We start from the raw sequence: 27,228 nt of genomic DNA, 5'->3' as shown, positions 1-27,228 counted from the left end.
ATAAATGAGCCAGAATTTTTTTTTTTAATTTAGTTTCAGATACTAAGTTTATGGGCTTAAATAGCTAGAATTTTTTTTTTTATTCATATTAATCAGTGTTGCCTTTTTGAAGTGGACTTTTCAGGAGATTGCTTTAGTAATCTACATATAAACTAGGTAAAATGTTGTGACAGTGTACATTTTATCTTTCCCTACAGCCTCCCCCAAATGTAATCGTTGGCTCATTTAAATGTGAATAATAAAAAAAAAAGTGTCGTTTTCAGGCCCCGGTGTTTCCCCAGCCGAGCAAGTACTACGCATGTTTACAGGTCCTGTTCTCTGCCTTGCTGATCCGTTATCCCGCAGCAAGACAAAGCAGATAGCAAGCCCAAGTCTTCCATCATGTTGTCATCTCATCATGCTTTGTACTTTGTGAAGTTTTTTTTCCCCCATTTTCTGGGCTTCTGTATTATTAAGGGGAAATGAAATTATGCTAACATTGGCTTTATCTCTGTTCAGGGACAAGCTTAGCCACCCTGTGTAGAAAGGACCACAGAAAGTAAAGGTTGGGAGGAGGAGGGGAGAGGAGGTAAAAACATCAATGTGAGTCGGTGTAGACATGTATCACGACTCAGGGTGAAGAAAGTTACTCCGAGTTTCACTTTCGCCAGGTGAACCAGGAAGAGGGCAAAGAAATAAAAGGCACACCCCTCTGTTTCTGTTGTGACTATTAGATCTTCCTCCTCCTTCCACAAGAGAACGACCTCCTGGGTGTAAGACCGTGTTTGTCGGAGGATTACCAGAAAATGCTACGGAGGAAATTATTCAAGAAGTCTTTGAGCAGTGCGGTGATATTACAGCCATTCGGAAAAGCAAGAAGAATTTTTGTCACATTCGATTTGCCGAGGAATTCATGGTTGACAAAGCCATTTACCTTTCCGGTACTTTGCATTACATAAGGGGTATTCGAGGCATTTTTGTTATGTTTTGTGATGTTAATAGGAGCTTATTTCCCTTTTGCCTTAACGCACAATAAAGTCCTCACAGTTTGGGGATGGAAAAGGAGGACTTCTGCCTTTTCCTTTGGCTGCCAGAAGCTGTATGTTAAGTCTGTGAGTGCACTTCACATCAGGAAGGGTTTCCCACCACCAGTCTTCAGGAATTCCATCGAGTTTCTAATTAATGTTCTCAAGTGCTTATTAGATAAAAAGCAATATTATGAATCCTGAGGACCATTATTATTATTGGATGTAATTCCCTGGGGGAATAAAATATTCTCTCGGCATAATTTCAGTTTTTCAGAGTGTTTCATTTTCTAGACCCCAGGGTACCAAATCAAGATCAGTTTCTTTGCAGAAAGTAGTCCGTAGGTCCTAGGGGAAGACCTGATATCACTGCCCAATTGCTAGTGCATTTAGAGTGGGAAAGCCTACCCCAGGATACCTGTTTCTCAGGTGCCAATTGATAGGGAGATTTTTACAGATGTTGAAATTAGAGCCAGTGCTGCCTGTGGGTGTTGGGGCAAGTGCATGGAGGCTGTCCTTGAGGCCTTTGCCAAATCTGAGAACTATAGATCTGGTATTGGTATGTGGTCTTAGAGAAATGTGCGCTTAGAATCAACTCATTGCCATTCCCTCACTCTCTCCTTCTGCATGTTTCAGTCTGTCACTTGGCACACCACCTCCCTATTCCTGAGGCAAAGCTAATGAGGGAAGGTGAGAAAAGAATAGGGAAAGAAAAAAAAAAAACTCTGAATGCTACTGCCAGGCTTACTTAATTTCTGCAGGCAGCTCTTATTGCCATGGAATTCCCTTGCAAACCCCAGAAGCCTTGGGGTTATTCCAGCACTGCTGCAACTTTCCTGAGCCCAGGCAGTGCTATGGAGAATTTTAAAGCCCTTATTCCAATAAAACCTTACAAAGGGGGGAGGGGGACCTGAAAGCATTCTAAAATAGAGATGGAAGACGAAACATAGAAAAATTATTTTACAACACACAAATAGCTATGTGTTTTACTTGTCATGTATTCTTGGGCCATAGCTTCAGAGTAGTCTATTACACAGTTGGGGATTCTGTCGAGTGTGTGGCATTGGGTCTCACATGCCTCAGGCAAGATAACCTCTCTCTGGCCTCCATTTTCTCATCTGCGAAATTTGAGATAGTAACAGTACTAACTCATAGGATTATTATGAGGAATGAATCAAAATAATGGATATTAAGTGCTTAGCAGGGCACCTGCAACAATAGGAACCATTCAGCAAATGGATGTTTTTAATACAAATATCCTGAAGATGGTAAAGAAAGACTGATGCTCATTTCTCACAGACCTGCCCCAGGGAACCTGGATTGTAACCACGGCTCAACCATAAAACTATTTCTTTACTCCACCTGATTAAATGAGAGGGTTAGAGTAGATCAAAAGTGCTTTTCAGCTCCAACATAACACAAAGTTTAGATACAATCAGAAACCCTGTGAGACATTGCCAAAGATGAACAGGCCCAAATTTAGGCACGGGAAAGGTATTCCTGTATTTATTCCTTGATGCTAGGCTCTTTCCAACCAGGATCCTGGTCCTGCTTCTGAGCCAGGTGCCTGATGGCTCCTTGGTCTTCCCCTTTGCAGCAGGAGGAGCCCACAGCAAAGGCCTCACCTCCAGCCTCCCTGCCTGGAGGCACAGCAATCAGCCACCCTGGGGAGGTTGTACATCAATCCAGGGAAGATCTGAAAGGCTGATTAACTGGAGGGGCAGGAGGGAAGGAAGGCTGCCCGTCCTGTGTGTTAGCTCCTACAAGCCCATACCCAGCTGGAAGGCCTAATTTTAGGACTGTGTTCACAGTTGAAGGCCAAGCTAATTTTAGACTCAGCCTCATCAGGATCTCTTTTAAGGCCTTAATGATGATGTTTTGGTGAAAGAGAGGGTACTTTTTGGAACCAGAAATATCTGAAAAGTGATGCTCTGGACTCGAGCAGAAGAAAGACGCTTGGCCAGTTAGGGCCGCTGGGCAGCCTTAGGCGGTATTTCCTGCTCAGCTGTTAGTGTATGTCACTGTGGCCTGCTGACTTGTTAAGTTTCTATGGCCCAGAACCAAGATACGCTCTGCTTTAGCATGAATTCTGCTCATATGTGATCGATGTTTGCGTTTTTGATAGGTATTGTTGTATCTTCCTATTTTTAGAGAACATCATTTAAACCTAGGAGTGAGAAGGGCATAACAGGAATCAGATGTGAGATCTGTCTTGTATTTGTAACTTCTCAAAGGTGTGAAGTGCCCTACAGGGAAGAAGTCAGCCTCTGCAGGGATTTTCAGCAGAGTTTCAACACAAATGCCGAGATAATCCATTGAAATCTAGCACGGAGATCTTGAACATCAGTGTAGTGCAGCCTTGCATTTCACAGTGGTATCTCATTTGCAAAGCCCCTACACGGCAAAAGTGCTCATTTTGCTCTCTCCTCTGGCAGCCCCGACAGCTGTGATCCTGCTGGGACCTAAATTTATGTTTTTAAAATCTGAGTACCCCAAACTGAAGAGCAGCCTCAAAGCCAAGTCTTCTTCATTTTGAAGCGAGGCTGGCTGTCTGGTTTCAGTTCTGTTTGTGTTGATTTCTCAGATCAGGTTTCTGCACATCATCTTTGTAAGTTGGGTAGCTCGCAGTAAATCCCCCAAAGGTTTCCAGGCCCTTTTTTTTTTTTTTTTTTGGTCCAGTTCTGTGCTCTTGCACAAGCTCCCCTGGCCTTCAAAGATTGCGTGGACAATTTGTGCAGTGCTGCATGCCAGATGAGGTGCTGCAGGGCTGTAAGAAGGCAGCGGTGAGGCCTCTTGATTGAAGGTAAAATAGTCTCCTGTGTGCCCCAGAGGATAAGTGGAAATAAAACAGCCTTGCAAAATTGCCTTGGTAATTGTGGCTTTTGCAGCTGCCGAGAGAGAATGGAGCAGCATTTTCTAGGGGAATGAAGCAATAACCTGTGAGTGAGGTGTTGTGGAATTTACTTTGTAGGTCTTTTTAAATACCATAGATATTCTTTATTTACCCCTACTCCGCCTTTTTCAAAAAAGAATTTAAGAACACTTTACGCAATAGAGTTACTGTAAATTGAAAATATAACACCACGGCCATAGAAGGGCAGAGAGGGGAAAAATGCTACATGCCAAATTTGTTTCCGAGCTTCCTGGAAGCCAGAGGGAAGAAGGAGTTACGGTAAGTGCCCTGGTTCTTGAGGTCCTCCTCTTAGTAACATTGGCTTGAAAGATGGGTAGGTGACCCTCCAAGACACCTCCCAGAAGCGTGTTTATCCCCAAATCCGTAATAAGCTGAACTTGGCAGTACTTCCTTATCACTGGGGAGAAGGGTAATTGCTTCCCACCTCCTAAGGGAAGAATGCAGTGCGCTTTGGGCAAAAAAAAAGAAATAGGCGAAAGCCCCCTTGCCCCACCCCCAGGGTGCCTTGAGGGCCCGGCCAAAACGGTGCGGTCATCTTGGCGGTGACATTGTGATGCCACCGGCCTTTCTGTTGCTTTCAGGTTACCGGATGCGATTAGGGTCCAGCACGGACAAAAAGGACTCGGGCCGCCTGCACGTGGACTTCGCCCAGGCCAGGGACGACTTCTACGAGTGGGAATGCAAGCAGCGGATGCGCGCGCGCGAGGAGCGGCACCGGCGCAAGCTGGAGGAGGACCGGCTGCGGCCGCCCTCGCCGCCGGCCATCATGCACTACTCGGAGCACGAGGCCGCGCTGCTGGCCGACAAGCTGAAAGGTAGGGGCCGCCCGCGCGTCTCCGCCCGGGCGGGAGGCACGGCCCACTCCCAGAGAAACCCCACCATCCCCCCCCCCCCAACACACACACACGCAACGCCCCAGACGTCTCGGGCCCTCCGCGTGCTGAGGGCTTGCGGGCGAGGTCACCCGGAAGCAGGAGCCGCTTGGAAGCGCTTCCTCCTGCTGTCGGGACAGAGCCCCGCCCCTTCCGCCGCTGTGCTCCGAGCACGCGCGTGTACGGCCCCTCAACACGCTTCGCGGAGAGAGGGGCGGGCGAGTCATGCGCAGTAGCCCCGGAGCGGGCTCTTGTCTTCGCGCCTGTGTTGACCGAGCGAGGCTGGTGTCTCCTGTGGGCAGGCGGGTCCTGGTGTGCCTCCAGCTCCTGGAGTTTCCACCTCCCTGGACTCTTCACAGAGCCTCCCTTCACGCACGTGGGAAACGGCGCTGGGGTCTGTGGAGGGTAGAAGCGAAATGCAGAAAGGGATCATCCCTGCCTTCAGAGATGGCGTTGAAGGGACACTGCTGACACCTACAGAATAAGTAGGAATAAAAAGGAGTACATTTCATTTCTTTAAAGTTCGCTGTGCTCCTTTCACATGTTTGATGCTATGGGGGATAAAGCCATATGCAGGCTTTAGTACCTGCCCCAGTGAACTGCAGATGATTGGGGAGGGGCCAGATGCTACCTCGGGGTCACGTGTATGTGTGAATTCTCTTCCATTATTGAGCAGAGTCACGGAATCTGAGCAGCACCTGCATTTAGGGGCAAATGATGGTCAGACCTTCCTCGCGCCATTGGGGGCATCAGGTTAGAGTGGCTGGCCACACCCAGGTGTCTCAGGTAGTACAAAGCCAATGGCATGACTATCAAGCAAAGTAGGAGCAACGTGCTTTGGGAGCACGGGGGCAAGTGTTGATGAAGGTATGGAGAAAATCTTCACAGAGGAGAACTGTGCAGGATAAACAAGGTTTTTCCTTCCCAGGAGAAGAAGGGCCTTAAAGACATTCAGGCCAGAGGCCGGAGCCCTAGGGAAAAAGACACAAGGAAGCAGAGAGGAAGGTGGCACAGGAGGGGAAGGGTAATGGGCCTGTTCCAGCGCACATGAGACCGGCATGGAAGTTTATAGAGCAAGGTGGAGCTGGAAGAGCATTTTGGGGCCAGATGGTCGGGCCCTGAAGGCTGCCCCTGGATTTGGGTTTTACTCCATAAGCAGTGGAGAAGCCATTAAAGATCTATGATGAGAAGAGAGATGTGATTGATCCTTGGAGTATTTTAGAGCATAGCTAGTATATTGCTGGCAGCGTGTAAACTGATTGGATGTTTTCACTAAATGAAATGTGTGAAAGCTGCTCAAAACCTATTTTAGGAGGATAGGAGGTTGACATTCTGTTTCTTTAAAAGAGAATTCTTTTTAAAAAGGACTTGTGCTTCTAGCCCTTGTGCCCTTTTCAGGCCTTGGCAGCCCCTAATCAGCTGCCGCCGTTGTGGCTGAAAGCTCCCCACTGTAACTACCGAGGGCTTTTTTGCCAACGGCCCGTGTTCCACTGCTCTGGGAGGGCCTGTCTTACAGACATAAGTACATAGGCCATGGGTGTCCCTTTAACAAAAAGCACACGAAAGGCAAACACAGGCATGATCTCCCTTTTCCATTCAGGCTACAAATCATAAGTAGTGGCCAGAGTGAGAAAGAGCAACATCCTCAACCAGGAATGTTGATTTAGCAACAAGTTGTTTTTTCTTTAATATCCCGCACATTGTGCATTATCGGCTTCCATGCTCCACTTAGACGTGACAAAAACTGGCGCCTTGGTTCTGTGACTTCTTGGAGGGATTTCACAAAAAGTTTGGCGTCCTCCTATTCTTTTAAGGAAACAGCACACAAATGTCTGTGCACTTAAGAGGAACATGGCGTTGCCTTTGCTGTGGGGGGGTCACAGATTGGGATATCAATTGGGTGAAGTAATTTGCAAGCTTTGCCATTTCAAAAATATATATTTATATAGATGAGTATAATTTGCAGAATTTAGGAGCTGCACCTTCGCCAAGTACTGTGTGATCCGTTGAGAGAACAGATTGGAAAATTTAATAGATGGCAGTTACAGTAGAATGAACTAGCTAGGGTTACAGTGCAGGCAACCAGTCAGGTAATACCAAGCTTGACAATTTCAACCCAAGCACAGAGTTTGGAATATAAACAGCATTTAATTGCTTAGGAAATTGGCTGCCTCAGAGAGGAAATCTACTCCATGCTCCTTATAACGCTGTAAAGCCAGACTGGAGGGGCCAAGGAAACTGCTTCCCTGAAGATGACTTCATTGATGTGGGGATAAAAAAAACAAAAAATGCAGTCAAAACCCAAAGTAAAGAAGCCTGAGTAAAAAAGACGATGGAAATACGATCTGAAAATACCTAATTGAATTTGATTTTTTTTCCTCCCCTGAGAAATCATGCTATCTTAGGTTTATTACAAACATTTTCCCCCATTTTACATTGTACTTGTTTATTCTTGCAGTTTGCTTTTTGAAAATCAGCTCTATCTAGCAAAATCTGCACAAGCCAACTCTTTATTATGATCCACGAGGCCCTCTACATGCTGCCCAGTGTTAAAACTCTGCACATAGTAAATACTTAATTCCTTTCTCCCTTCCTTAGCGATTTGGAGCTTTGAGCATGTTGCATTTCTGGCCTCTGGTGCCACCAGACGTGGTGGGAGGTGTGGGGGGGTGGGTGATGTGCCAGCATTGTGCAAATATTTGTGGAGCTCTTCACCATATACCTGGAACTGTGCTAAGAAGCACTGCGGGGGGGGGGGGGCAATAGCACATGTGCCCCTACCTCACAGAGTTTAGGCTTCTGGCGCAGTACAGGTGATTACTAAGCACCATGTACTTCCCGTGGTGGTGTGTGAAAAGTGCAGCGAGCTATCCCAGGGGGGACCCGGATCCCAGCTGGACCAGCGGCAGGGTGAGGGGGCGGATCTCCTGAGATCAGCTAACCCCAGATCCAGTGGCCACTGGGCCTTCTTGAAGACGCAGGAGACGTCAAGTTGTAATTATGCAGTGTCTTAAGGCGGTGTTGGTTACGTTAATACAAATTCTAAAAAAGAAAATTAGCGGGCACCCTGCTGATTAAATAGACATTGTTTTGAGACAATTCCACTTAATGAAGACTGACTGGGAAGTAACTGCTCACAGACCCAAAGTTTATAGCATGGCTTTGAGAAAGTGAGAAGGAGCTCAATAACACCATAATTACACTTTATTGGAAACAGTAGCACCAGGCAGATGAGCTAATGAATTTCAGCGTGTCTGACACAGACCATCCACCCCTGGAGGAGCCCTGTGTTTGGACTGGAAGGAAGAGATTGATTAGACGGTGAGAAAGATTATATCCTAATTCACTGGAGATTTCTCCTGGCAAGAGCATTTAAAAGTTTTTGTGTACTTTTTCCCCCTTTGGAAAAGCTTCACATAATCTTTCATTATGTGATGAAATGAAGAGTTTTTCTCTGCATTAGGTGAAGTTTTGTCAAAGCTTTGAAGCAGTGCCCTTGGGATCCCCCTGGCATGTCCTCATGAATTCAGTTCTCCTGGGATCAGCATTCCTAATTTCCAGAGGGCTAGACTCGGATTTGCATACAGAATGGCCCCATGTCAGCCTGCCAGACGATGGAGGGGGGGTGCCAGTGGTGCCAGTGGCGTTTTGCCGAGACGGTTGTCAATATTTATGGTTCCGAGAAAGTAAAAATCAATAGCACTGTAAGCCAAGTGGAAGTTCCATTAGCTAAAAGCCAGGCTTCCTTCTCAGGGCAAGGGAAATGAGACGCACGGGAGCCTGTTTGAGAATCACTTCCTTAGGCGTTATTGACCTTCACAGAGGCAAGATATGCCATTTCATCTAGAAACACTTTGCTTGACCCAAAAGCAAGAATAACCAGTGCATTTTCATATTGCCACCCACCCCCTTAATTTTTTTTTTTTTTTCATTTTTGCAGGTACTACAGAGTTGGGGGAGAGTGTGTGTGTGTGTGTGTGTGTGTGTGTTGGAGGGAGAGGGGTGCATTAACCATTTGTATCACCTTTCCTGCTACCTGTGATTTGGAGGATAGATAAGGTTACACCCCTTTTAATGGTTTATTGAGGAGCCAAAAAATGGAGACTTGTTTAGGGATGTCCAATGTTGAGGGACACATAGTGGAATTCTAGGGATGTTGTAGGAATAATGCTTGGCCATCCTGGAATCCCATTCTGCTTGGGTCAGTATGTGACTCTACCCTGTAAGCTTTTCCCAGCTATCATAGAAACCAGAAATCAGTGATAGCCAGATCGACACACCATCCACACGATTCATCTTGTGTGTACGTGTGTGTGTATCCCCATTTTTGGGGGGAAAAATGTGTTGTAGAACATCTTTTTATCTCATTCTCAAGGCATTTTATTCAAGTATTAATCTCCTCTCCTGTTATTCCTTTATAGACCCAGCCATAAATAAGGGTATTACAGCCCACCTAAGTTTTCATATTGAGTGTTCATGGCCTGGCTCCCATCCACCTATTGTTCTGAAAATCAAGGCCAGATCTCCCTCCATACACAAAGGGGGAGAAAAAACTGCTTACCAGTTTGAGTCCTTTTCCCCTTTATTATCTATTAATCAGTTTGATTGAAGTTCATCACGTGTCCATCTGCTGAGTCCCTGGGCTCTGCGTCATAGCCCTGCGGTTTCAGACATGACTGCAGCCCGGGCCTGGCCTTTGAGGAACTTGCAGTTCAGGGGTGGCTAAAGGATATTCTGGCAGTAGAACCATGACTTACAAATATAACATGAACATGTGCCAGCGATTTTATTTAACTCATTTAACGAGAGAATCGGTAAGACGTTAAAAACTGGTTCAAAAGAGAATTTGCTCTATAACAATTTATATTTTCTACTGGACAAAAATTCATCTACGTTGTTATGGAGAATTATTTGCATTGTTATCAGTTCTCCACAATTTATGTTCTGTCCCTAAAGAGTTGTAAGATAGCCTGATCAAAAACAATTAAAGATTCACTCCCCTGTAGAATCAGATAATTCTGGGGGCTGGAGGCCAATGGAGAGGGTCCTCTAGGCCATGGCCAGCATTTCACTGAAAGGATCTGCAGTAGTCTCTATGCCCATTTCCAAGTCATGGACATTTTTTTTTTTCTGGATGGGGATGCCAGGTGTTAAAGCAGCTATTCCTTAAATGGGGTGGGGGAGGTCAGGGACAGGGATTTGCAAAGCTCATAAGGATCACATCAAATTCTTTCAATATTCTCCACTATCTCAGCTGCTACTTTCCATTTAAGGGTTTTGTTATCTTTTAACTTAGATGAGCTCCCAGCCAATTTCCCTGGTTTTCATTGACCGATTTCTTCCAGTGCTTCCAAAACTTTAATGTGCATATGAATCACTTGGAGTAGGATGCAGATTTTGAGTCAGGAAGTCTGAGTAAGGGTGAATCTGCATTTTCAAGGAGCTCCCAAATGAGGCTCAAGCTTTAAGTCTTTGAATAGCAAAGATTTATCCCATGTGCAATTTTTTAAATGTCTATTATGTGCCAGGTGCTCAAGAAACATGAAAGAGAGGGAGGGAGGTTGATAAAGTCTGAAGTAAACAGAAATGAAATGAGATGGGTATGTCTTTAGGTAGTGACACTGAGGGATGATCGTCATTATAATATTATTTATTCCTCACAAAACTAAAGTTGGTCATTATTTTCCCAGAATTAAAAATGCCTTCAAAAAGATTTTTTGAGTCTTTTGACAAGCTGGTTAGTTAGTGCCTTACTGCAGAAAGTTCTGCTTCTCTGTGATTATCTGACATCATTCTTAACTTTCGTTGCCAGTGGTAATGACCTCAGAGGCCTGAAAGGTAAAGAACCAGCTAGCTTAACTGCCAGGAGAACATTTATCTCTGAGAGACACTGTGAAAATACTCTTTAACACAAAATTGAAGTGTTTATTCCCATCTGATGTTTCCCAACTTCTGACCACTGAATTTGTGGCTCTCGAGCACTAATCACTGCAAGCCTATTAGAAATCGTGTAATCAAATATAAACTGCGAAGAGAAAAACTCGAAGGGACCAGAAGATTGAAATCTGTTTTGGAAGTTTTATTCTCATGTTAGCCCTTCAAAACTGGAGACCCATCCATAAATGAGCAATTACTATATAGAGTGACTAATGTCTTAGTAGCAGGTTATATAGGGAGCTGTGGAAACATAGCAAATGGACACCTAATTCATGTTAGGGTTACAGAAAAGCTGACTTCATGGAAGACACTGAAGCTGAATCTTGAGGGAAACAGAACAGGTGGACCAGAAACATGAATGCTCCTTCCTAGGATGACTGCACAGACAGGCAAAGGCATGGCCATGGTGTTTAACAAAGGAGAGCGCTATAAGGGAATGGGGGAGGGATGGATTGAAGAGGAAAATGCAAATCAAGAAAAGCCACAGAGTAAACATGTGCAGTAACCTGTGTGTGACATCGCGAAGACCCTGATTAGAAAACACTACACAATTTTTAATGAGCAAATGGTTCATAGTCACTCCTTAATGCACCGATCTTCCCAATTCTTACTGTGGAAAAAGCACATCTGCCCATTCTAGTTTCTAAACTGCACCCATGTTCAGAGTTATGCCTAAGCATGTTCACAGAAAGTATTTGGAATTTTTATAACTGCATCTTTGATGTGATTTTTATGAGCAGTGTTAATTTCTTTTCACGTGAATAGCTTTAATAATGCTGCAATCTAAATCCTGTTTAAATTAGTTTTATATTGTTTTCTGTTTTCTCAATGATCTTCCCACTGAATACAAAATTGAATTTACAGTTGGATATTGAAAATGACCACTCCCAATCGCTCCTATAGCCATTCAGAGTGAGTTGCTGGGTTAGTCTTACTTAATATAAAGTCACTTCTTACATAGCAAAAGATATTGACCAAACTTACCAGTGAGCCTTAACTAATGTCTTCACATTTAAGTTGCATGTCAGTACATCAATTATACATTGGCCTGACAGTTTTAGAAAGTTCAGAAATGAGGATGAAATTGGGAGTTTTCAAAAGTATATACTTATTTTAAGCTAATGGAATTCTGCCTACAATCACTTGTGTTACCTATTTTTTAACCCTTGTTAAAATGTGAGCAAGTCTCATCCTGGCTCACTTGATAAATTGTATATTTCCAATTGCTTAATCTTAAAACTGCTGTTTTCTTTTTCTGAAAACTATCAAATAACTATGATCTGCTGGTGAACTTATGCTCTCCATCTAGGAGTGAAGAACAAGAAAATTTGGTTTTCAGATCATTTGAGCAAACATACATTTAAAAATTGAAGTGTGTTCTCCCTCACAGTAAGTTAGTGTATTTATGAGCTCAGTGACCACAAGCAAGAGAAGGAAAAACAATCAGTAATAGGAGGGAAAGATAGAACAACATTGTTCTCTCTGCTAGTAAGCTCAACAACAAAATCGTGAAGGGTTTTCTTTGCTCTGTGTTATGCAGAGATGAAAGTCCCAGCAAAGGGTAAAAATGGTACATGGAGTCAGTGTTTTCTTTTTTGTTGTTATTTTTTAAGAGGGGGGGAAGCTTTCTTATAAGTGTTAGGTTTATTCGTGCTGTCTTTTGGGAGGTCCATTCTTCTAACATATATTGGCAGGGAGAGAGGTAGAGAGTGCGTGTGGGAGGCAAAATTTATTCTGACTGTAACGGTCACAGTGGGCCTCTCACAAACATAATGCTAAATTATGGGCCTCTCCATGGGCTGAACGTAATGTTAAGTTGTATGATGGATTTTATCTTACACAAGCCGCTCCGGTCCATGAAATGAGATAAGAAACCACTGCAGCTGGAGTTCACAGAGGGTTGAGCTCAGACTGAAATTCCAGAGTTAACAAAATTGGATGAGCCAGCTGTGAGACTGCACGCGTGTGTTCTGAGCCTGTGCTTTGAGATTTTCGAGGAAAGGCATCTTTGCGGGGTGCCCCATGGGCGTTCCCAGGGCCTCTTAACTCCTCTGGTGAAGGTGTGAGGGTGGAGGGGGCAGGTTTGCACTGGAAAAAGGCTCTGATCCCCAATCTCCAACTGCCCCTGCCGCAGTCGGGGAGGGCCTGGCTGGGTACTGATCAGTAGCTTGCATTTGATAGATGCTTCCACCCTGGAGAAAGCAGAGCACATCCCTTTGTGGGTCAGGCTGATCCTGCCTTCATTCAGCGCACACACCTCTGGGCAAGCAACAGCCACAGCAAAGAAGTTGTGTCCCGTCTGGGAGGGGGCCTCTGGCAGAAAAAGTACTATAGATATTTCTATCCTGCGCTATGAAGTTCACAAAGAGCCCCAAGAATGAAGGTTTTGTATGATGTGTAACATACCAACAACAGCGGTTAATTAAAAAACATCTGGTGAGTGAGATAAAACTCCTTTACCGAATATGAATCACGCTCTGTCCAGTCATCTGGGTGAGTGTGTGTGTGTGTGTGTGTGTGTAAATAATATATAATATACAAAAATATATAATAATATAGAAAATATACGCACACACACACATACACATACACTGCATAAGGATGTTTCTGATGTTCCTCCAGTGGAGGGAACATAGCAGGCACTCAGTATTTATCAAATAAATGAGTAAGAATCTGAATCTTCCCGTTTAATTTTGCTACTGATTTTTAGAATTCAGAGCCTACATAGTTTTCTTGAAAAATATAGGATATTTTTCTTAAGTCACATTTTTCAAGGGTAGAAAAATACAAGTGGAAGACGTCTCCCCTCAAGTTTGCCTGGGAAGTATGCAGTGAGCCTTCAGCAGTAGGATCGATTAATGTTGTGATAATTGACATACAACTTCCAGTTCAATTAACTTAATTACCTTCAAACTTGCTTTTTTCCCCCCTACTTTTAAGCCATGCAACACAGGTCTGTTCTAGTAACCATTCCCAAACAGGCAAGTTTATTTATTTTCTTTCAAATAAACTCTATCATTTATTTACAGGTGGAACCTCATTCCCCACTCCATCCCCCCAACCCCCATACATACCTCAAACCAAGTTCAAATTGGTTCCAATAGGCTTCTAGATGGCTTCCAGAGAAAACACTGACCACCCAGATAACAAATTCTCTTTTGTTGAAAACAAGGGAATATTCTATTTTTCAACCTAATTAAATATGTTGTATTAAACCTAAGATGAAATTAGTTTTGAACTGTAGTAGAAAAAGAATTGACTAATTTCTACTACCACCTTGGGAACAATATCTTCCATTACATCCAGTTTTAAAATAGTTTAATATGTCATCCATATTTTGACACTAACTCAGCTGATTCTGTCAGAAAACTAGTATCATTGTATAATATACCTGATGAAAGAATAAAGAAGTGGCGACCAGATAGGTTAATAACAGTTTTTCAAGCCAGTCTTAAGAAAGAGAAATCAGGGTTTGGCATACCATGTTACCAAGAATGCCCAGAACAGATCTAAAACTTGAACTCACCAGGTTCGGAGATGAGAGAGTGACCCACCATTTGTTTCTTGGCTGGCTCTTTGGCACCATGGAATTAGAGGCAGAAGGGGAAACCAAACAATGCTGGAGCAGTTAGTCTTAGGAAAGCTAATTTGTCAAGTTCGGAAAATGCATCCAAGAAGATGGTCCGTGTTCTGTCTTTTGAGAAGAACCCAAAGTAAAGTTCATTGTCTTGCCTTGGCATGATTTGTACTTCGTGGTTTTCCATTTCCAGATGATAGCAAGTTTTCAGAGGCTATCACAGTGCTCCTTTCCTGGATCGAACGAGGGGAGGTGAATCGGCGTTCTGCAAACCAGTTCTATTCCATGGTGCAGTCAGCCAATAGCCACGTCCGCCGGCTGATGAACGAAAAAGCCACCCACGAACAGGAGATGGAAGAGGCCAAGGAGAATTTTAAAAATGCCTTAACAGGAATCCTCACTCAATGTAAGTAAAATTTTGGGGGCCATCTGTTTTTGTTGTGAGTTTGCCTTTTCTTTTGCATTCATTTAATTTTTGTTTTCATTTGGGGGTAAGTAGTTCAATAATTTCCCATTTTACTCCATATTGAATGGCAAACCTCATAACCTATTTCATGTCCTGTGGCAACTTGGAGGAACATGGACCCTGCCCTGAGAGCTTACTTCTCAAGGTGAGCAACGTTTCTGTAGCTTTTCCTCAGAACACCAAACCCGGCCACTGGGGCAGGGCAGCCAGATGCTTCTGTGCCTGCTGGACCCACCACAGGTTACACCACACCTCTGGGGCACCTGCCGGGCGGCTGCCCTTTACCATGCAGGACATGACCTGCATGTCCTCCTAGTGCCGACAGTAGGAAGCAGACCCCGAGCACATTGTCCTTGAGCTTTGTTTAGGATGAAGGCACCATCAGAAAAACTCCTCCTCAGGATCCTTTATTTGAGGTGAGCTTTGGCTGTCAACATGGGCAACTCAGAAGTCGAGGTTTTTCTACAGTATTATTTTTTTGTCCTTTCTTCATCTCGAAAGCAAATTGCCTTAACTGCTTAATGCTGGCGATTTTTCATGTCCAGACCTAAATTGATGAAGGGGTGTAAATAGGCTTTCTCATAGAACAATAGTCAGGGTAATTACCCAGGGCTCTATTCAAAAAAAGGGCGTTAATTTTTTTTCCGGGCACTCTGTCTGTGTCTGTAGTTAACGTCACAGTGGCATAATGCATTGCGGTTTCTGATGTTCCTGTAAAAGCCATCGAATGACACTGTAACAATGCCCCACTCTATTCGGTACCAGGTGCAGGGTGTCCCGTGGGATGGTGACATATGCGATTTACATATTCGTTCTGAGAATGAGGAATTTTTTCAATGATACAGTGTGCCAAAATGTCGATCGCCTCTTTCATCAGTGTAAACCCAAGGGACGATGGATCTCTCTGTTAGGACCAGAAGAGAGAGGGACATGAAAAACCAGGCTCTCAAGTGGAAAGGTGTTTTATATGACTTTGTTGTAAGAAGACCATTTTTTGCAGCAACATAAAATATATAAGAAACGCGCAAACATGAACTCTGGTAAGTGACCAAATATCCAGTAGGAGACCAACCTGGGCACCTGTCTTTATAGAAAAGGAATAGGAAAAACAGAAGTGCTGTCTCATCAGACCAGTATCAGACCACTTTCCCTTGATGCCCAGTCATGAGGAATGGCCCTTCCCCAGACCGTGTACACCCAGCAGTTCTGAGGTTAGGGTTACTAAGGATAGGATAAAGAACACTAATATTGATTCCACCTTTAAAAGGAGGGAAGCACGGAATGGATTAGTGGGTGGAGGGGAGGTAAGGCTGGCTTGGTAATGGAGAAAAGGAAGAGAGGGAAAGACCACTCAACTCTAATGATACAGTCCCTGCAAAGTAATGGCAAGCCAAGTGCGTGAACACTGGGATATTACTGGGTAACTTTTGCTCACTAGCATCAGTTTAAAAACATTTTCACTCCTGTGACTTCACAGTCCCACCTGGCGGGGAAGACTCAACCCTTGAGCCTAACAATGAAGGTAGAAAGACAGCCACGCATTAGAATAGGGGAGAAATTCGGTGTCCTTTGTCCGTATCTGTTGAAAGAAGCACCTGTTAAAAAGAGGCCCAGCTCTTGTGGCTGAGAGAATGCAACGTGCCTGACATGATGTGGGGCTGAGCTGGTCTCGGTATGAAACCACAAGAGAGATAGATCTTCAAAGAAGTCTGGCACGTGGCAGGATCCAAACATCAGCATTTGATTACCAATAAAGGCTGAATTGGAACGTGAGGTTGAGGTCTGCTGTAACAATGGGCTTTCTACTGCGAGGCCTCCAGGGGGAGCATCTGGCCACAGGCAGCCCTGAAGCCCTTGACCCCGCTGCACAGTGAGGGGAGGAGCAGGGGGGAAATGAGCAGGGGTACAGGCAGGCTGGTGGGCTGCCTCCCTGGGAAGGAGAGAGTGAAGGGCGGGAGTAGGACCAGGAATTTTGGAGGGAAGTCCACCTCATGGAAACCTAGGAGTGGAGACTCCTATTCTAGATACCTCTTTGGCACCTCCACTGTGAAATACCGAAAATGGAATTCTTGCTTTTAATTTTCAAACCCATTCCTTTTTAGGTTTTTCCTTCCTATTTTAAGGAATTCTCAGACCCAAATCCTACAAGTAATTTTTATCCTCATCATCTCCCTCCTCCAAAGCCCGTATTCAGGCCATCAGGAAATCCCATTGTGTCAGCATTCAAAAACCACTCACTTTTCTTCATTTTAACGGCCAACATTCAAGTGCAGGCTGCCTGAACTATGGCAGTGGCCTGGTGCGTCCGTGAGGCCTGGTGTCCACCTGTGAGTAACAGAAAACCCTACCCAACTGTGTCTTAAAAAAGTGAGGTTTTTGGGGCGCCTGGGTGGCTCAGTCGGTTAAGCGGCTGCCTTCGGCTCAGGTCATGGTCCCAGAGTCCTGGGATCGAGCCCCGCATCGGGCTCCCTGCTCAGCAGGGAGCCTGCTTCTCCCTCTCTCTCCCTCTGTGCACATGCGCGCTCTCTCTCTCAAAAAAAAATAAAATTAAAAAAAAAAAAAAGAGGTTTTTTTTCTTTTCATACCTGTAAAACCCGGCTGTAGATGCGTATAGGCGCAGGTTCAGGGCTGCAGGGCTGTCAGGCCTGAGGTGTCCGCGAGGCTGTTAGCTTTTCCTAGGTGATGGTCGAAAACGACTGCCCTTGGTCCTGCCATCACATTGGTTTTTTTACACGCTCGAATCACGTAAGGGAAAAAGCAGAGGGCGGGCTTGTGCCGTTAGGGCAAGACAGCAAAACTTGCCCAGAGATCCTCAACAGACTTCCGTTTGCGTCGTGTTGTGCGGAATTATTACACGTGTCCATGCCTAGCTACAAGGAAAGCAGGAAATACCCTTTTTTGAGTGGGCCCGTTGCTCCCAGAATAAAGCTGGAGCTCTCATAGGAAGGAAGGAGGGGAGGAGGGCTGCCGGGAGGCATTGTGCAGTTTCTGCCGTATACAGTCCCTCCCTTTCCACTTTGATTCTTGTTCAATCTATTTTTCACACATCGTCTAATATAATTCACATCATGTCTTCCCCACTTAAATCCCTCGAGTAGCTTCCCATTGCACTTACAATAATATTCACTCTCCCCAGACTACAAGCTCTCCAGACCTGCCTCTTTAGCGTCAGTTTTCCCTTGACACGCCGTGCCTCATCCCCACTGGCCTCCCCGCTGCGGAGCCTGTCAGAACTGCCTCCCACCCTTGAGCCTTTGCACCTCTGTCCTTCTGTCTGATGTGCGCTGCTCCCCACCCTGTGTGCATGAATCCTCCCCATGCTTTGTGGTCTTGGCCGAAAGCCCACCCTTCAGGAGACCTTTCCACTTCAGCCTTCCCCAGTAGTTTCACCCAGTTCGAGGTCCTTCGGAGTACTTAACCAAAACATGCAATGATGTCATGATTTGTCTGCTCTTGATTATTAGTCATGCACGCACACCAAGTGTCTGGAACGTAGACTCAGGATGATGAGTGAGTGAGCACATGAGTAAATAGGAAGGACGGCAGGAAGGAAGCCTGAGACCGTTCCGAAGTGCCCAGGGCCCTCTGAGAGCGGTTTGGCGTGGGTGGCAGCACAATCCGGGGGGCCCGGGCCTTCAGCTCTGCTTGTGTGATCCAGCACGTCTGAAGGCTCCCTAGCTGTGTCTTTGTTGGTAATTGCTGTGCTCTACCAGACCCTGGTAGCAGGCTAGGGGGTGTTAGGGGAGTCAGCGTGGAAGAGTCAACGGAAAACTTCGTGTTGGCGTTTCTCAGTTGTAACCACATTTCCCATCTACCTGTTGCTGTGTGAGAGACCCCCCTCAGCCCTGTACTTTGCTTCTGGGGAAGTGTTTCAGCAGCCAGCAGAGCAGGTGAAAAGTCCCAGCTGATGTTGACAGCCCACAGTGCTGTGCCCATCCCAGCCACAGAGGGCCTAAGGGGTCATTGTGTGCCTTGGTAGCTAAGGCCCTTCGGAACAACCTCAAGATGGGAGAGACCTTAAATGTGAGTGTGACCTGGAACTAAGCCTTAGAGGGAGAACAGGAAGGTTGCGTGTCTTACTGAACAACCTCAGAATTTTCCATTCTTTCCTAAGTGCTTTTACAAAGATGACTACTCCCCGGCTGCAAAGGGGAACGAAAGCCTACCATTCGTCATGACAATGGTAGCAGTAACCTGGCTAAGCTGCTATGTGTGTGCACATTTCATCACCCTTTGAATTTTAAATACATCTATTGTCATGTCTGATACAGTTATGTCTGTTTGTCTCAACCACATTTTCCACTTATCCCAGCTCCCTTTAGTATGGCGGGGTGAGTTTGGCATCGGTACATGGGGCGGCTTCTAACATAATGACTGCCAAAGTCCACAGTGATTGGCACACTCACTACATTTTCCAAAAGCAGAACCAGCCACACCCCCATTCGTCCGCATTAATACTTCTGGAAAACACCGCAGGAATCACATTTCGGCTTTCTCATTTAGAATTAGATCATGATTGTTAAGCACGAAAATTCAGGAATGGCATCTGTTTTCTTTCTCCTAAGGGGCTGGAGATCTGGTTGTTTGGCAGTAACCCTGAGTGCACCCTCCCTCATAAAAGATGTCCACAGCGCCAGCACCCTTCTCCGTAACATCCCATGGTGGTCTCCGTTGGAAAGCCACAAGGGTCAGGAAATTGTTCTGAGGCAATTTGAAAGCAAATATATTGATGAGCTGGCTTATTACAGCAGGTGGAGCTGGCCCGGTGTCCTGAAGGGAGGGTTCATTTGACAACTTCCAGAAAAGTTCAGGCACATTTTTGCAAAGCTCCCAGCATGGTAAGTTGGGTCCCTAGATAGATATTATTGGAAATAGGAGAAGGGAAATTTCATTAAGTGTTAGTCCATTAAACTGGATAAGATGCACCCATCCTTGCTTTGCTTGTCATATTTGTCCTTGCTTTCATATTTGAGCAGATAGCATTTGTTCACAGGGGAACAGAAATCAAGAGCCATGAATAATAACATAAAGAAAAAGTTGTGATTTATTTCAAGGTTTACGTCAAGGTCCGGTAGTTACCTTCCAGCCTTGTTAATGTTCAGTCCTGCTAATATTTGTTTAATTTCTAACCTTTCTCATATCTCTGGCCTTCACCCCAGAACCTTTAAGCTCTTTAAGCTTAAGCGGAGCTAAGCGAAGCTAAGCCTTGGCTTTAAGCATCAAGGGGCAGCACCTGACCCAACCAAGAGTTTGGGGAGTTCAGCATCCATTCACTTCTGTTTGGGATCATTTTTTACTTCTGACCACAGATGTGCAGTTATGAAAGATGTTAGTTGAGGACGCCATCTATCCTGGTGTGGCAGCTGGGGCTTTCTCATCTTTTCCGGCCAGCTGGGCAGATCTCATCTGCTAGATATAGAAGAAAGAGAAAAAAAAAAAATGTCAGCACAGGTGAATCATCTCACTCTTATGTCATCTTATCCTTAGGTCCTTCTTGACTCATGTTTATGTCATTTCTTAACCTGTCCATTTGGCAGGAAACTTCCCCAGTTCTCCCGACCAGGAGACATTGGGGTTTTGATCTTCTTTGCTTTTTAAAAATGTATACTTCATAGGCACTCCCCGTAGGCCCGCCCACTTTCAGTTTTTCAGTTACGAGCAAAGCTTGTCATTTCAAAGCTCAGAGAGGAGCTGTTTATAAAGTTCAGGAAGCATGTACGACAGCATTCAATTATTAATATGCATGCCAAGATGATCAATTGTGCATGCCTTGTTACAACACACACTCATCTAATGAACATTTCAACACTGCATGATATCCCCACTTTGGTACTTCCCCAACACGCTTCCCAGTAAGAGAGAAGTGAAGTAAGGGAGTAACATGGGGGAAAGGCAATTGGGAAAGCAGTGGAGAAGGGTTGATTAATATTAATTTTAAGAACACGTGCCATAAATACAAGGAGCAGGACTGGAAAGTAGAAACTATAGAATGTCAGGGCGGGAGGGGAACCTCAGAGATCTTTTGTTTCATAGCCTCTCATTTTCGAGAGGAGGAGACAGAGAAGTTCTAGAGCAGACGTGACAGGCCTTGGTCATTTAGCAGTTAACGGGCAGATCAGAACCCAGGACTCTTGGCCCCCTGAACGGTTAGCTCTCTACCGCTTTGCCTATGTGTGTGTTTATGAGCAGTGAAAATGAGCAGAGGAGGATATTATAGCTGTAAATCTGTGGCATACGGGCGGAGCTGAGGGAGTGTTGGGTGCTAGTCGGCACTGGCTTCACACGGAATGCAAATGCTGCTGTCTGGTTAGAAGTGAAGCCTTTGCCTCCAGCACTGCCCTCTCTCCCCCTCCACGCCGTGCCTACGCTACCTCCCTCGCCTCAAGCGTCTTCCCCGGACCCAGGCCGGAACCGGAGCCCAGCCTCGGTCACGCGTGCTCCTGGTGCAGCTCGTGGCCCTGGCCCCCTCTCCTGCCGTCTACGGCGCTTTTTTTTTTTTCTTTTTTAAGATTTTATTTATTTATTTGACAGAGAGGGACACAACAAGAGAGGGACCACAAGCAGGGGAAGTGGGAGAGGGAGAAGCAGGCTTCCCGCCGAGCAGGGAACCCAATGCGGGGCTCGATCCCAGGGCCCCGGGATCATGACCTGAGCCGAAGGCAGATGCTTAACGGACTGAGCCACCCAGGCGCCCCCTTCTACGACGCTTATTAACACGGCCCCTACCCCCTTGAGCATTTCATTCTTTCCTCATTATCTTATGTGCATCAGGTTGTGGGGTCTTCGTTTTTTCTTCTAGCAAGACTTGAGGCTACGCAGAGACACAGAGGCCGTTTACTGGTCCCCTTTCCCGCCTCCCTGCGCCCCGCCCAGGTCTGGCACAGTTCCCGGCAGCCTATCAGAGACCTCAGTACAACTCTTGGCTGTTGGTCAACATCATAGATGGAAATGAAGGTGGTATGGGAAATTGGGCTAGAGCCTAGAAACTGCAAGACATACTCTAAATGTTGGGCTTTTTGAATAAACCATGATCTCAGCTGACTTTGTTCCAGCATGCCATCCTCCTTCAAGTAGAACACGCAGAATATTCTTCAGCTGAGAACCTTACAGTAGTGCTATCCCAGGCCTCCTACTAATATTACTTTAACCTGGAGATGGGAAAGCTTGGAACTACCATGCAAATTTGCTTTGTACGTTTGTGATAGGCAACAGCGCCACCCTCATCTTAGATCTTGAAAACGGCAAACAGAGGAGAGGCCGTTGACTGGGCCTGAAGAGATCCTGGTTCTAATCCCGGCTTGACCATCAGTTAGCCAGGTGACTTTAGGACAGTCCGCTGAGCACCCCGAGTCTCAGTTTCCCCATCTGTTCAGTAGTGGAAGGGTTTGACCAGACAGCCACCCCCCACCCCACCCCCGCGCCTAAAGCCCATTGCCATTCCAAAAATTCTGCAGTCCTTATCATGTCAATGACTCTGATCCTTTTTTTTCTGAGTGTGTGAAACAGAGCCAGCCTCTCTACCGGGACCCAGCTGGGATGCCGAGAGCTCCTTAGCTGATCACAGAACAGTGGAGCTGGTATCCTCCCAGGCGTGTTCCCCGTTTCTGCCTCGCTCTGGAGGTCGTGTCTGCAGGACAGCACTGCAAATTTCAAGCCACATTTGAACCCTGAGAGTGTGTGCATGGCACCCTTCCGGGGTGCTGCACACTGTAGACAGGTCAGGGTTCCTGTTGGGGAGGCTGCGCCTTCCCTAACCGGTCTCCTCTGTCACGTCCTCATCTGTTTTCTTGACTGAAATCGTAAAAGCCTCAGGTGTTTGAACAAATGATGAAATTCATCCACAAATATTTATGGGGCCCCTGTTAAGCACCCAGTAGTGCGCAGAGCACTGGAGTGACAGATGAGGGGTCTCTGATCTTCCTGTGGACCGTGACCCCCCTTTCAGGCAGATGGGTGTCATCATCCACATTTCTTCTGTCTGAAAAGCTCTTTCTGAAACCATTTACTTCTTAAGAACATCTCAGCTAAACATTTTTTTTTTTTAATTTTCTGCCAAGGGAAGTTTGGCTTCTATGTTCCTGCTGTCGGAAAGGAATTTTATGAAGTGTTAAAATGTTTTCCGTGTCTGTGGTCGTCATTGCTATCGTTCATCCATGGGAAAAAAATTCCCCTTAACTGCTTTAGCAACTCGGCAGGTTTTCTGTTTCTCCTCCAAATCATACTGATGGTTATATTTGCCAGTGTTTTAAGTTCTGGAAGCATTATTTTCATTAAAAAAAAAAAAATACCTATTTGCTTTCAGGGAATAAATGTCCAGAGAAAATATTTTTTATAAAAACTTACAAATCAAGAATGAGCAGAGAACCTTCTATTTCACAGAATACCAAAAGCAATACGAGAGGATACTGGAAGTCTGCCAGATGTGAGTTGAGCCTTTTTTGGTCTCTCTTCCTTCAGTCTCACTGAAAATATATGTACTGAGCCAAATAATACCATTAAAATAATAACATGAAAAAAAATGTTTTACTGATAGCAAAATAAGAGAGAGAAATTAAGCCTTACACTCTGGAATAAGGAATTGTAGAAGGCTAGATTTCAAGAGCTAACATAGTATGTGTTGAGTGAAGAGCACAGCAATTCAGAAAAGATAGAACTTTTGGGAGCTAGAGATGAAACCCTGCTATCTTCATATGAGCCCACTTGTAGGGACTGCAATAGAAGCCACCGCCAAGTGGTAAGGAGGAGGTGGGGGGGGGGATATAGAAGGAGGGGACAGGCTATGAGGAAGTCGTCTCCGAGCTACTTTGGAAAGAATCCGCGTGCAAACATTTTTTTTTCACAAAAACTTTTTAAAGCCAAGTCACTTTCAAACTAGATCTGAGGAAAAGTGAGGTGTCGGTATAGTTATTTTAACGCAGAGATGATGTATTCTGGACTCTTCTGTGCAACCGAGAAAGGAAGTACAAGTTGGTGTCTGTGCTCAAGCAAAGGAAAACTGTGCCCAGGGAGGATCATGAAAAAGTAGCCACTTTTATTTAAGGACATAAACTGCTTAGGTTTGTAGACACTTTCTCTAGCAGGGTAGTTGTATGACCAGCAAAACCAAAAATATTTCCTGTTTCTTTGCGGAAAAAGCTGCTGACCCGTCTTCTGTAGGATCACAGAGCTGGGGTGTATATTTAGAAATGGCTCGTCCATCCCCCTTTCCTTTGGGCCTCAAACATAGAGGCTTTCTTCAGGCCACACGGTTGCTTGGTGGTGGAGCTAGGACTTTACCCACAACAAGGGCTTCCTCACTCTCCTTCCTGGCTCATGCTCACATGCAGCCCCACAGTGTCAATTCCTAAAAGCACTCCCTCAGCTGGGCCCCACCTCCTCAGGTTTCCCCTGCTGATGTTTATTATCCAACAACAGTGATGAACAAAAGTAGGGCGGAGTGGATTTTAGATGACTGTGTGCTGAGGGCACACACGGAGGGAAGCCAGTTCCAGTCTGGTAGACACACAAGAAGGAGGGGCCCTTTTGCAGACACTGTTTCTTCTTCACTGCCTTTCAGATTCCTCGGTATACTTTTGGAGAGGGGTCAGTCAGCTTCCTGCCCCATAACAATCTCAACTATTTAGCTTCTTCCTTTTAGAAAATTCTACTTGTCTTAAAGTTTTGGCCCAGGGGTCCTTCAAGCCTTTCCTGCCTCCTTTGGTGCTCTCTGCAGGCTTCTTCTCCTCCTGTGACTCAGTCTTGTCTGTGGCTGTCTCCCCCCAGGGCTGCAAGAATCAGCAGCATCTGTGGATCACCCTATCCCCAGCGCCTAGGACAGTGCCTGGCATGATACATTCCGCAGTGCTCATGAGACTTTGGCCCATAGTATAAATCCATATACGAATGTTTATAAATACAGTTGACCCTTGAACAACATGGGTTTGAACTGTGCTGGTCCACAGATTTTCTCAATACAGTATAGTAGTACTGTAAATGTATTTTATGATTTTCTTAACATTTTCTCTAGCCTCCTTTATTGTAAGAATAGAGTATGTAATACATATAACATACAAACTATGTGTTAATCAGCTGTTTTGTAAGCTGTAAATGGGAGGCTATTAAGTTTTGGGGGAGTCAAAAGCTGAATGCAATGTTTGATGGGGGTGGGGGTGGGGGTCAGTGTCCCTCACCCTCGCATTGTTCCAGGGTCAGATATATGTTATTTGAAGTTGAGCGGATACAATTCCATTCCCAATTTCACCACTTGCTAAGTATATGACCTTGGACAAGTAATTCTACCTCTCTGTGAATTTGTTTCTTTATCTGTGAAATGGGCATTATGGAAGCACCAGCCCCAGAGGGTTGTTGGGAAATTTAAATGAGATAATGTTTTAAATGAGAGGTTCTCAAGCTTCACCATTGGAATGACCTGGAAAGCTTGTTAAAACCATCCACTGGATTGGTGGTTGCCAGAGGCAGAGGGTAGGGGTACAGGAAATGGGTGGGAAGGGCATCAAAAGGTACCAACTTCCAGTTAATCTGAAAAATACTTAGTGGGCATGAAATTAGAGCCCAATTTGGCAATAGCTCTCAAAAATTTAAAATTCAGATACTCTTTTATCTGTTCCACTGCTAAGAATTTCTTATAAAGACACTTATATAAAAATGTCAAAAGATATGTCTGAGGATGTTCATTGCAGCCTTATTAATACAGGAATACCCCAAAGATACCGCGAGCTCATAAAGTGAGTATCACAATAAAGTGAGTCCAATGAATTTTTTGGTTTCCCAGTGCATGTAAAAGGTATATTTACACTGTTGTAGTCTATTAAGTGTGCAACGGCATTACGTCTAAAAAAACAACGTACATTCCTTGATTAAAAAATACTTTGTGGCTGGGGTACCTGGGTGGCTCAATCGGTTCAGCGTCTGACTCTTGATTTTGGCTCAGGTCATGATCTCAGGGTCGTGAGATTGAAGAGCCCGTGTCGGGCTCTTCAATGGGCAAGGAGCCTGCTTAAGCTCCTCTCTCTCCCTCTCTAAAACAATAAAATAAAAATAAATATACTTTGTGGCTACAAACGCTAACCGTCTGAGTTTTCAGCGAGTTACAGTCTTTTTGCTGACGGAGGGTCTTGCTTCGTTGATGGCTGCTGGCTGATCAGGTTGATTCTCGCTGAAGGCTGGGGTGGTTGTGGCAGTTTCCCAATATAAGACAGCAATGAAGTTTGACGCATTGATTGACTCTTTCTTTCACATAAACACTTAGAGGCCATTGTAGGGTTAGTAACTGGCCTAATTTCAATGTTGTTGGGTCTCAGGAACTAGGGAGACCCCAGGAGAGGGAGAGAGATGGGGGAACAGCCAGTCAGTGAAGCAGTCAGCATACACACATTTATTGATTAAGTTTGCCATCTTACGTGGAAATGGTTTGCAGCCCCCCAAAACAATTACAGTAGTAACATTAAAGCTCCCTGATCAGTATCATCATAACAAATACGATAGTGATGAAAAGTTTGAAATACTGCAAGAATTACCAAAATACGGCACAGAGACATGCAGTGAACAAATGCTGTTGGAAAAATGATGTTGGTAGACTTGCTGGACACAGAGTTGCCACAAGCCTTCAATTTGTAAAAAAAACACAGTTATCTGTGAAGTATAATAAAGGGAAGCACAATGAAATGAAGTGTGCCTTTCGCAGATCAGTAGATTTCCAAGATATGTTAAGTGGAAAAGATCAAGTTTGAGCACAGTGTATATAATATCAGCACTTGTGTGTAAAGAAAGAAAGGATGTACATAGAAAAATAGACACAGTCTATACTTTATGCATAAGGTTTTTCTCTGGATGGAGATGCTAGAATCTGTTAAAAGTGGTTACCTTTAAAGAGAAAAACTGGATGGGAGGGAGCCAGGATGGGAAGGTAGCCTTTTACATTTTGTTTCATCCCTTTTTTCTTATATACATCTATTACTTTTATTTAGTCAATAGGGATGATCTAGGCAGGGGGATTTACTGGATTTTAAAAGCCTAATAAAAGCTGCATATTGTAAGGAACCATTAAAATTGTAATATTCTCATAGATTTTTGTTTTGATACTTCTCAAAATGTTTGAATAGATGCATTAATAAGGGGATCTACAGCTCCTGAAATGTATCAGGATTTATACAAAGCTTAAGTCACTATCCGCCTAATATCTTACCATTTATTTGAATCATATCACCATTCCCTGCTTACTCGAAATTGGCTACAAACATCCTATTTCTTTCCTTTTTATAATTTGATCACCATGTTTCTCTTTCTTCCTGTCTCCATCCCGATCCCCATAAAAGAAGCAACTATCTGGCCTCATCTAGCCAGGAAGTTAAGAAACGTGACGCCTGCCCATGGTGTCATGGCCTCAGGTTTAACGGGGCTGTAATGGATTCACAGCGTCATGCAGCAATGGTCTTTTTCACTCATCTCCAGAGAAAACC

At 44.8% G+C, this 27,228-nt stretch overlaps 1 protein-coding gene across 5 annotated transcripts in view; it reads left to right on the top strand.

The window, feature by feature from the left end:
• ENOX1 (ecto-NOX disulfide-thiol exchanger 1) overlaps positions 1-27,228 on the top strand; it is a 551,749-nt gene that overhangs the window by 386,502 nt on the left and 138,019 nt on the right. For all 5 annotated transcript variants that reach the window (XM_035003320.1, XM_035003319.1, XM_035003323.1 and 2 more), the window contains 3 exons: positions 714-920; positions 4,500-4,733; positions 14,498-14,710. In XM_035003320.1, coding sequence (XP_034859211.1) covers positions 714-920; positions 4,500-4,733; positions 14,498-14,710 — 654 coding nt within the window. The remainder of the gene's footprint in view (positions 1-713; positions 921-4,499; positions 4,734-14,497; positions 14,711-27,228) is intronic.

Source organism: Mirounga leonina, unplaced genomic scaffold, assembly GCF_011800145.1.
Source record: "Mirounga leonina isolate KUSES-001 unplaced genomic scaffold, KU_Mleo_1.0 Mir_127, whole genome shotgun sequence".
Classification (NCBI taxonomy): domain Eukaryota; kingdom Metazoa; phylum Chordata; class Mammalia; order Carnivora; family Phocidae; genus Mirounga; species Mirounga leonina.
The sequence above is the reverse complement of the archived record's forward strand: the minus strand, read 5'-3'. Positions and strand labels throughout refer to the sequence as shown.